This window comes from Aplysia californica, unplaced genomic scaffold (assembly GCF_000002075.1).
Source record: "Aplysia californica isolate F4 #8 unplaced genomic scaffold, AplCal3.0 scaffold00033, whole genome shotgun sequence".
Lineage (NCBI taxonomy): Eukaryota > Metazoa > Mollusca > Gastropoda > Aplysiida > Aplysiidae > Aplysia > Aplysia californica.
In genome coordinates, this window is record NW_004797303.1 from 149,858 (window position 1) to 161,536 (window position 11,679).

General features: G+C 39.8%; 1 protein-coding gene across 1 annotated transcript; it reads right to left on the reverse strand.

The window, feature by feature from the left end:
* Positions 1 to 1,530: 1,530 nt before the first annotated feature.
* LOC101858161 (prenylated Rab acceptor protein 1) lies at positions 1,531 to 11,272 on the reverse strand. Its single transcript, XM_005091610.3, has 5 exons — positions 11,175 to 11,272; positions 9,638 to 9,847; positions 7,807 to 7,904; positions 6,589 to 6,690; positions 1,531 to 3,671 (listed from the first exon to the last, which is right to left on the reverse strand). Exons 1-5 carry the CDS (start codon positions 11,246 to 11,248, stop codon positions 3,571 to 3,573), a joined length of 585 nt encoding a protein of 194 aa, XP_005091667.1. The 5' UTR covers positions 11,249 to 11,272; the 3' UTR covers positions 1,531 to 3,570.
* Positions 11,273 to 11,679: the final 407 nt, after the last annotated feature.

Genomic DNA, 11,679 nt, shown 5'->3' on the forward strand with positions numbered 1-11,679 from the left:
TTTTACGGCGCTCAGAACAGCATAAGGTCATATGAGAGCCAGAAGATTAGAGTCGTTACAAAAGAGTAACAAACATAAAAAAAAGAAGGGGAGATAAGGACGATAGATGTTTGATAGGAAAGAAGAAGCAAACCACACCAGAGCACCCGCCAACCACCCACTCTGTCTTTCAGGGCCAACCTGGGCTGAGAGGGAGGGACACAAAGAAGACAGAGATACTCAACATAAAAATGTTCTCCCCACTCGAGAATCGAATTTGGGTCTCCTGCGTGACACAGCGAAGTTCCTAACTGCTACACCATTAACACCAGCGTACTTGGTTAAATTAACTTATTATTTTTAAAGTACAAATGTCTTTTTAAAAATTGCCTCGCCCTTTATACAAATAGTTCCTTTATACATATAAATAGTTTTCCTGCACCAGGGGAGGTAAGAGAGAGCCCTTTAAGCCACGAAGGTGACAGAGGAAATTGACAAAAATCTATGGCAATAAATGTTCTGTTCACCCTATCCGTACGTCGCGTTTTACTATCCTATCCATACGACGGACGGAACTCTTGTTATAGTTAGAGTAGAGGGTTTTACGGCGCTCGCAACTGCATAAGGTCATAAGTGGGGAACTCTGTGCCACCACTTTCCAAAAAGGAAATTTAAAGAAGCAAAAGAAGTAGTAGAAGAAGAAAAAGGAAAGATACAAAAATGTAAACAAATAGGGAGGGGGGGGGGGGGGGGGGGCACTGATTTAAGGACACAGACAGATTTTCAGACCTGATAAAAAATTAGGCCCCATTCCCACCCCAACAGGACATAATCAAAAATACTTGTGTGGACTCCCTACAATTCTCCTGAGGTACAAATGAGAGAGCCACCCCAACAGGACATAATCAAAAATACTTGTGTGGACTCCCTACAATTCTCCTGAGGTACAAATGAGAGAGCCATTTAACAAGAATGAGAAACAGTTATTCGTTAATTAATACTGGTAATATTCGGCTGAAACAAATTCTAACCTACCTCATCAAACGATTCATTCGCATGTATTCGGTGCATTAAAAAGCCTAGTGAGCAAACTAGAAAAAAATACTGTGCCAGGTTGAGTAAAACTTTCCAACAAAACAGTTGTAGTGAGAACAGTCTCACCTCTCAAACAGACACGCCTATACTATACTATAGGTTCTGTGTGTCTCCCCTACACCTAAGTTACAACGATTTGCATAGGGCACCATACTTTTTCCTCTCATTGCAAAAGGATCATAATCATAAATTTTCAAGCATAATCAAGACCATATATTTTCAAAGAGCTCAAACAATCCTTACAAAACTTACGCGACAGCAGAAGTGACAAAAACGAGCTGATGTAATCGAATATATTATTATAATTTCGTCCATAATTTGGCAAAGGAAATATTAATATTAATATCATGTCTGAATTCCATAATAAATCAAAGTACACATACTCGGCCGGTGAGAATCACATATGATCAACAGTCAGGCATAGATAAAACGAATACAGAAAACTCAAAAAAAGGATCGCTTGAACAATTTGACATTCCACGACGGATATCTCTTTAATATTCATTTTTCAATTAGTTAACCCGAATCATGAATGTGTCCACCATATTTGTCGACGCGTTTGAGTTATCTGTGCATGACTGTATCTGGCATCCTAAACACATCTTCAGATCTCCACAGAAATTCTCCAGTCAGTAAAAAGAGAGTAGAGGTACAGACCTGTTTCAAAAAGTTCCCTCAGTGTCAATAAACAGAAAGACACCCCGTAAAAGAAAAAATATAGAAAAATATATACGCTCCCCACATACCGTTTAAGAGCTCCTGAATATTCAAGTAACCCTCTACATATTCAGAAAACCTTGACAATTCGTTCAGTAGGCCTGCTCAGTCAAGTCCCTGAGGGGAATTCAGTATTGCAGCCTATTACACACATTTAAGTATCACTCACATTTATTCTGTTGCTACTAATCATACAGAGAAGCAGGTTTTAGCAATGGGTCTCATTGTTGTTAAGAGAAAACAGCGTAGAAATTTGCAAAGACCAGACACCGGATGAAAAACATAAAAATGAAAAGGACTGAAAATTTTAAAATTAAGACAAAAAAACCCATGTCTATATAAATCATACACGGTTACATACACACAAACTGATATGGTTATCACCTTTTTTTAAAAAATGCTCATCTTATGTACAATAACAGGGAGTCTCACAATGTTTCAGACAGCGTTCATATTATAACTCCAAAGACAGTGGTAGGAGATAATGGGCGAATTTCTGAAGAGGACATTTTATAGGAGAATAACGGGATATGTCAAAAAGACTTTGCTACAAGGCACAAACCAGTTTAAGTTTTAGTAAGAGCTTCACGGCACTTGCAACACAATAAGGTCATATAAGTGCCGAAGATTATAGGCGTTACAAGAGAATAACAAACATAAAAAAGGAGGAGAGATAAAGACGATAGTTGTTTGATAGGAAAGAAAGAGCAAACCACATCAGAGCACCCGCCAACCACCCAAGCACAAACCAGGCAGTGAAAATTTCCCACCAGTTGGACTCTGTGGCAAAAAGCTGAATCCTTCCGGACAAAAATTAGACGAGTTCTATTCACTTCAATGGCCACACAAAAAAAGGAAAATATTACGTACAGAGAGCAGAAAGGAGAAAGAGAAGCAATCACAGACTCCTCAAAAAACCTATTCCTTCTCAGCAAAAAGGAAAACATAATTTACCCAGAGCAGAAAGAGACGTGAGCGAAACTCCTCAATGAACACACCTAGAGACTCCTTAACAAAAATTAATAAAATCAGCAAGGTTTTTGTAACTGGCAAGCTGAAGACATCCACATCAAACTTACAGCTTGACCATTTGACCAGACAAAAACCACTGCCGCAACAAAAACTTAAAACGAAAAACAAAACAATGTCCAAAATGAGACAAAAACCTGCGTCACAGAAAAACCCGTTAAGCTTCCTGTATCGGGGAGAACACTGTCCAGCTTCCAGTACCATGGCAACGAATTAACAAGCACCATTTACTGATATCCCCCCCCACAAAAGGACCTTTTCAAAAACAGCCTCAACATAGGTCTCTGAACCCACGCTGTACACAATACAAGGCAAAAACATTAACAAAACAAAACAAACCCACAGAAAGTTGCAAACACAAACAAATGTGGTGTATGACGACAAAATCCTCGCTGACTGATTGTTCAAGTATAAAATAATAGATTAAATAATAGATAAGTAACACCAGGTGAGTGTCCCTCTGTTCAGTCTGGCTGACAAGACATCAGGACGCAGTGACATGACATCAGGTGACAGCAACATGTCAAGTGACAGCGACATGACATCAGGCTGAGACAGCTACATGACATTAAGTGACAGCCACTTGACATCAAGCGGAGACAGTGACATGACATCAGGTGAAGGTGACATGACATCAAGTATCAGCAACATGACATCAGGTGACGGTGACATGACATCAAGTATCAATGGCATGACATCAGGTGACGGTGATGTGACGTCAGGAGGTAGTGAGACGCCGACGACGGGAGACTAGACCGTCTGCACTTCCTCCAGCTGTAGATCAAATCCTTCCAACTCCTCCTGCGTCTGATAGAACCCCGCGTGGAGCATGATGGCGAAGAATGAGGCTCCTGGAAAGTGGGGGGTGGGGGGTTGGGGAGTTAAAAAGAGATGTAGCGCAGCCAATACAATAAAACTAATGACACATTCTGATACATCAAACATTCAAGCAAAAAGTAACTTGCTACATATTATCGGTGTCGCAAGCAATCCACGTAAGTCTGGTTTTTTTGTTTTCTTTTTTTTTTTCGTAATCATTTAACGGCGCTCGCAACTGCATAAGGTCATATGAGCGCACATTAATCCTTTTCAGTTGGTAGGAAACATTAAGCCAGCTCAGGTACATTTTACAAGGCAAAAAAAAAAAAAACAACTTGTTTTTGTTGTGTTGTTCCTATCACAAATCATTAAAAAAAACAAGAAAATTGTAAGCCTTAATCACAGTTTAAAAATTCATTTTGGTGATGTTGAAAAGTCCATCTTTGACAAAGCTTTCATCATCATCCGGTGCCTTGTCGACTGGTGTGGGAGATCATGGACCTCCACTTCACTCTGTCTTGCGTTGCAGCAACGGTGTCTATTGTTCTTGCTGCTCCCAGCCATGTTGTCATCTTGTCCAGTATCTTTTCCATGAGTCTGCCTCTGCCTCTCTTTCTATCAAATTTGCCTGTTGTTACAACATTCTCCAATGCTTCTTTCTGCATTGTGTGTCCAATTAAATTTGCCTGTCGCTTACGTATATTCATCATAACCTGTCATTTGCAATTTGCTTCAACCAAGACTTCTTCATTTTTTTTTTTAGCTGTCCATGGGATACACAGATAAAGCTTTGGGAGGGTGTAAAAATAAAAATTTGTCAAAATTTGGACCTATGTGGATTGCTTGTGACAGAATGTCTTTGCATATATGTGAGGCATGCTAACAAAATGAGTTACTTCTCGCAATCCATGAACGGAGATATCAGCCAAAAATCAACACAAGGGTCATAATATGTAGACTCTAAACCAATGCCATTCTCTTCAAGTTTACCATGTCTTTTATCATTTCATACTGATAAATTGTAAAACTTCAACCTATAAATTTGATGTTTCTATTTCCATCGGTCTAAAATCTGAGAAGTAACTCATTTTGTCAGCACACTTGATATATGTGAAATTGAATTCAGTGCTACAGACGAGAATACTCGTGAAACCAGGGCCCCGTCCACATACTGGCGACGAGTATTCTCGCATTCTGCCTTCCTACCTTTATAGAAAGAATTACTCTATCTAATCCATACCAAGTTATTTTACTAATCGTGACGAATTGTGGGAAAGGTCAAGGAGACATTTTTTCTGCTGGAACAGCCATTAACTCTTTTCCTACCAGGCCAAAATCCACCACTGGCCCAGGGCTTTCCCCTGACCTATTTTTACGCCCCTAACCCGCCACAGGAAAATGTAAAAAAATCCAAATAAACACACACAAACCAAATCTTACGGCCCATCAAACTGAAGGTTAAAAAATAATCTATCAGATGGCTATACAAAATTGAAGATTTATTCCAATTATATTACTTTGGGGTTTCTAAAAGTGATCATGCAATATCGAAGGTGTCATATGAAATCAACAATTTTCCAGATTTGAAAGGTCATAACTAAAAAAGTACAACAACAGCATCATTCAAACTTCCCAGGTAGGTTGCCTCAAGTAATGCAAAGAAATGCTGAAAGTTATGTATGTGTACCTAATATAGAAGTGAAAGTATGAGACATATGCTGAAGTCAGGGGAGCGCTATTCTTCCTCATATTTACGTTTCGAAGGGGACAAAAAAAGCGCTAAAATGACTAAAAGTCGTCTGTCAGTGCAATATTTTCTTTCGTATCTGCTGACAGGAAGTCTATTCTATTATTTTGAAAACGTGGATCGGCCGAGAATTTTGTACCTTTTCATTACTGGATTGGAATAGATAGTTAGCCACTCGAGCCATATTTTGCGGCTCTCGGTAGGGAAAGTGTTAAGCCCGCTAGTTTTGATTTATTTTCGTGGGTAGACCTAATTTCATGTTGCCATAACAAAACTGCAGAGTATATGAGGGGAGTTCACAGGAGAAGCGCTCAGCACTGAATGAGTTAAACAGCTCAGGGGCATTAACGTAGAGTTGCACATCAATTGAGGACTAAAAACTAAGTTTTCCTCAAAAAAATTCCAAAAGAATTGGAGTTTGGGGAATTAAAACAATCAGAGTTGCCAGAACCCCAGTAGACTGAGATGTTGTAACAAAGCCACCAATGCAAATAAACGTGTGTTGCAAATAAAAATTTGTTTTTTTCACATCATTCATGATAAGCCGCAAATATATTGCAAATAAACTTAAACAAAAATGAGTATTTTCATGTCATTTGCAAAAAGTGGCAATACGATCTGACAGAACTGAAAATCAAGAAGAAAAATAAAATGGGGTTTTCTGCAAATCTGATCCGCGTTCTTTGACGTGCAAAATAAAATGGGAGAGTTTCAATTTTATCCGAGTACTTAGGTCTGTAAACATAACCACAATAGCACAAAACTGCTCACATATGTGCTGCATACACATATAAATAAACATAGGAAGAGAGAGAGAGAGAGAGAGAGAGAGAGAGAGAGAGAGAGAGAGAGAGAGAGAGAGAGAGAGACACACACACAGGCACAGAGAGAAAGACAGATGTAAAGAGAGAGATAACAATGGGATGGGTGGGGGGGAGAAGGGAGTTTTGTGACTGCCGATGAAGCAACCACGAGCACCTAAGATAAGATAAAATAAGATAAGATATTACTTTATTATCCCAGAGGGAAATTTTTCTTGGCTGTACAGGACCCTAAAAACACATGCAGGTATACATTAAGAATTTAAATATATATCACTCATTAAAATTCAATATGAAAAGAGAAGTAAAGCTGACAAAAAGTACATATCACATCAGATGCATAATTCAACCACATGCTGAAATTTAATTACAAGCACCCACCTATGACCCAGAAAACAGCTGATCCAGCTCCGGCCAGCCAAAAGAGCGGGAAGGACATGGCGCCAACAGCAGCGTACTGTTGGGCAAGGCTAAGCTCCTTCCCTGCGTGACATGTGGAAAGAGAGAGAGAGAGAGAAACAAGCATCGCATCAAACATCACATCAATCCATCTGCTGGTGGTTATGAAACAATACTAAAATTAACTCACTGAATATTATCCATCACGGAAGGTCCTAAAACGCCCTTGAAATGCCAGCCGCCGGGATTTAACTGTGACTTCAATCCCTGGCAGTGAATGATTTAAAAATCACTTCTGTTGTGACCACTCTTCAGTGGCTCTCAGCGCTTCACAATAAAATACAAAGTTAAAAATCCATATCTTAACACTTTGCAGTCCCTCAGCCAGCAGTACAAAATACCCCATGTAGTCACCCAGCCAGGAGAACGACAGCAATGGACTTCTTGGGCCTGGCGTACTTGTAATTTTCACCGGCGCTCGAAGTGTTGAACGATAACAAGTTTCATGCACAATGGTCTAACAACAATCATTTTAAACACATATTTATGGACCTGTAATCTGACTAAAGGACATGTATACACTGAATAAAACAATCCCTGTGGCTGCTGATCATACATGTTGGTAGAAGAATCTAACTAGAAGTGAGTAAGTAATTAAGTGTATGGGTCTCATGTTGGTAGAATAATCTAACTAGAAGTGAGTAAGTAATTAAGTGTATGGGTCTATCACCTTTATCAACACTATTAGCTTATTTAGAGGCGGGACTTCTGAATTTAACGTTCTGCCAAATGGAATAAGAGCCCTGAAAACTCCACAAAACGACCCCGAGTTCAAGGTCGTCCAGACTGGGATTCAAACTTCCCCACAACTGTGACCTACTTACCAGACTGATTCACTTCCCCATGACTGTGACCTACTTACCAGACTGATTCACTTCCCCACAACTGTGACCTACTTACCAGACTGATTCACTTCCCCATGACTGTGACCTACTTACCAGACTGATTCACTTCCCCATGACTGTGACCTTCTAACCCTGTTACCTTTTTATTCATGACTGTGATCACTTACCCATAAATGAGACCTGCTTATCCCATGACTGTGACCATTTACAGCGCATCTGTGACCTATTTATCCCACGACTGTGCCCTATATCGCCACAGCTCTGACCCACTCACCCACGGTTATGACCTACTTACCCATGACGGTGATTTTCTTGTCCTGATTCTTCACGCTGATCAAGTAGCAGGCGCCGAAACATGCAGCCAAGGCCACCAGCAGGAGAGGGGAGGTCAATCTGAACAAGACAATACAAGGGGAGAAAACCTTACTATGATTTTATTCCTCAGAGACCAACCCAGACTTTATTTTATGGGTGGTTAGTGAGTGCTCTGGTATGGTTTGCTCCTTCTTTCCTATTAAACATATATCGTCCTTATCTTTCCTCCTTCTCCTTTTTCGTGTTTCTTACTCTCTTGTAATACCTCTAATCTTCAGCACTTATATGATCTTATACATTTGCAAGTGCCATAAATCTCTTACTTAACTTTACTAAAGACCTAACTTCACTTAAAGGCTGGCAATAAAAAACAGACAATCTCAGGTATACATACATGATAAGCTGTATAGGCACAGTCGTCTTGTTACCAAAGTTGTATATTTATTTCAAAGTATTTTTTTGCAAATTTTCAGCTTTATCATTATTACTAAGCAAGAAATTTAACTTTGTAAAGGCAAAGATACACACTGGGAAAAAGTCCAAGGTTAAATCACACACAAAAAATGATCACCAAAATTATATGATGTGACAGCAAGGTGGGAAGAAGGAAAATAAGGACGATGTGTGATAAAAATTTGCCACTGAATGGAGATGTGGAAAATGTATTCATCAAATATATCATAAATTTGGGGGGGGGGGGGGGGGTTATATGTACAAACAATACAGTAATGATATTTATAAGTATCTTCACTTATGTTATTAATGCAAACCTCTTACTTAATAATAATAAATATTAGATAGCATTTGTATAGCACAAATCCCCGCTCAACAGAAAGCTCTATGCGCTTTACAATCTATACTATTACCCCAGCAGACCTGAGAGCATTCTGAAACAAACTCAACTTCTTGGGAAGCATACAGTGCAAGCTGCCATTTATGGACAATAAAACGCCATCATACTGACAAGATCTTTTGCTGTCTATGGCCGGGTACCCATTCCCACCTGGGTGAAGAGAGGAAAATTCGTATAATGTGCCTTTCCCTACGACACAACATTGGGCCCTCGGTTCGAACCCACGAACACACAACCTCACGATTACGAGTCCGGTACCCTAACCGCTAGGCCACCTACGCCACTTCTGTTTCATCGTCATCATGATCCAGTGCCAGATCTGCGACAGACATTGGCGATCGTAGTTCTCCATTCATTCCTTTGCTCGGATGCTCTAAAAAAAGCGACATTTCCCTGATCTTTCCATGTTACCCATTTATTTAGGTTCCCTAAGCATGATGCTTTGCGCCTACCCCTGCCTTGTTTGCCTTCAATTTTGCCAGTGAGAGCTACATGTTCAAGACCCTTTTATTTCTATTCAGGTGTCCCAAAAACTGCACAAATTTGTCGATTCCAGATTGTTTTTAACAGTCAGCGTCCCACCAGGGCTTTATCGAGCACTACCTCATTTGATTTCTTTTCCTGATACTAACATCTTACTCCAGTATACTTCTGTATAATCTCGGGTAAACTATTGGTTGGAAAATATATACACCACACTGGGCACCTGTGGTGTAGCAGTTAAGCACTTCACTGTCGCACGCAGGGGACCCATTTTCGATTCCTAAGTGGAGAGAACATCTTTATTGACTACCTCTATCTTTCTGCTGGATGCTGTACTTCTCTCAGCCAAGGTTGACGTTGTAAAGCAGGGTCAGAAGCCCGCCTCCTAAATGATCTAAATTGTATTGCTGGGGGTGTAAAAACATCCTACTTTAAAAAAAACAAAAAAAAACAACAATACATGACACATACTTACATGCAGAAAACGACAAGACCCATGAACACAAACAGGTAATTTCCCTGAAAAGTCTCAATGTTCTTCACAATTCTTTTGGGCACTGGAGCGATGGACTTTGGCACGCCAAATCTCTTGGTGTTGACAAACTCTGCCCATGGCCTGACGCTCTCCCTTGTCTTGGAGAACCACTCGCGGGCAGACGCGTTAGACAGGGACAAGCTCATCATTCTGAAAGAAAAAGACAAAGAAACCAACAATAAAATAAGAAACTGAATAAAAACAAACTAGTCAGAGACCACAGATCTTTAGCGTTAAAGCTGAGCAACACCTTATGACACATTATTTTCTATTGAGAAGGGCCCTTGTCACTCCTTGTGTGAATACGTCATTGAGGAAATTTTGAAAAGGAGTAATCAATTATATAGCTTTGTATCTAAAGCGGCCTACATTGGTAAAGACAAAGTATTTTTCTGTAGAATTTCAGCGATTACTGTGATCTATTCTACACATTCTTAATTTAATCTCCTCTTATCACTTATTAATTGAATTTGCCAGGGATCATTACAAAGAAATACCACACGCTCTGCGACAGAAGTGTGAAAATGTGGCGGACTCACTGTCACCAGAGGGTAACCAAGAGGAACATGCAAATTTATAGTAGCACGATTCTTTTCATAAAAGCACACCAATACAAGCGGGAGAAATTGGGGCATTCACTGAAGAAAACATTCTTCCCGATATCTTCAGTAAAAGTTGAGTTCTATTAAAGAAAAAAAATTGGTCAGTAGCGAGTCTGAATCCCGTTTTATTTATGGATCAATATTCAAAAAGTAAAAAGCATCTTGCCAGAGAAATAATCTAGGCCGATTACTATATTTACTATTAAACACATGCTAGGCTGTGCACTAGATTCTATATTTAAAACTTACACTAACTCAAGTTACTAGGCCAATGGACGTGTGTTAAAATCCCCGCCTTTAAATTCCGATTTGCATTTTTCATAGCCTCAGGAAGGCATATTTCGCTTTGGTCCCTAACCCTAACCTTAACACCCTGACCCTAACCCTGACCCTAACCATAATTATCCCTAGATTCTAACCCTAACCCTGAAAAATGCAATCGGAATTAAACGCGGGAATCTTAATAATCGGCGGCCTGTAAGTAGATCTAGATATCTAGATCTAATATTATAATGCTAGATTTATGCCATGGCCATGCATCTTATTTCACTTTACAAAAATACAGGTATGATAGTAAACAGTTTAGTGTTTAGTAGTATTACTACATCTAGATTCTAGATCTGGTTTTAGATTATCTTAGATCTAGACACTAGATTTTAGATCTAGATCTAGATCTATCTAGATTAGATAGATCTATCAAAATTAGATCTCCAGATCTATTACTCATCACAGGTCTCAGGAATTTCAGACCTTTTTGCCTTTCTCAGCCTTTGGACACGCCCCTATATTCCCACATGAACGGGTCTAAATAGTTCAGTTCATAGTTCATATACAGTAACTTCAAGGTATCAAGACAACAGACAATAAAAACTTACCTTTCTTTCAAAGACAGAGTTTCTGGAGCAGAATGATCCAATCTGCCTTCTGGGAGGGGCCCTTTTTCAGCCATGACAGTTTGGACGTGGAAACGAGTTTTCTGTGACTAAAAATACGAAAAAGGGTACAACTTCCGTCTCTGGTTCCGTACTTATACATTGTGTGAAAGAACTTACAATAATTTTCCACGATCAAAACTATGACGGGACATGGATCTTTAACGTGCGCAACTTGCACACACGACCTCCAAGAGTTTTTACCGTCATCCGGAAAGGGTAGGTGTTAGATCTTACCTACCCTAAAATCAGGGGTGTGGCTGAAAGACAGAAGTAAGAAGGAGACACGGAGAAGCAGTAGAAAGGGTGCAGAAAAAATCAGGAGCGCTAGAGGAGGGAGCTAAATGGGATCTTTAGCGTGAGCAAAAGGGACGGTAGGGTTGGGGGTTCAAAGCGGAGACGAAAGCAGACGACAGAACATGGTAAGAAAGCAGGAAAGAAGGGGAAA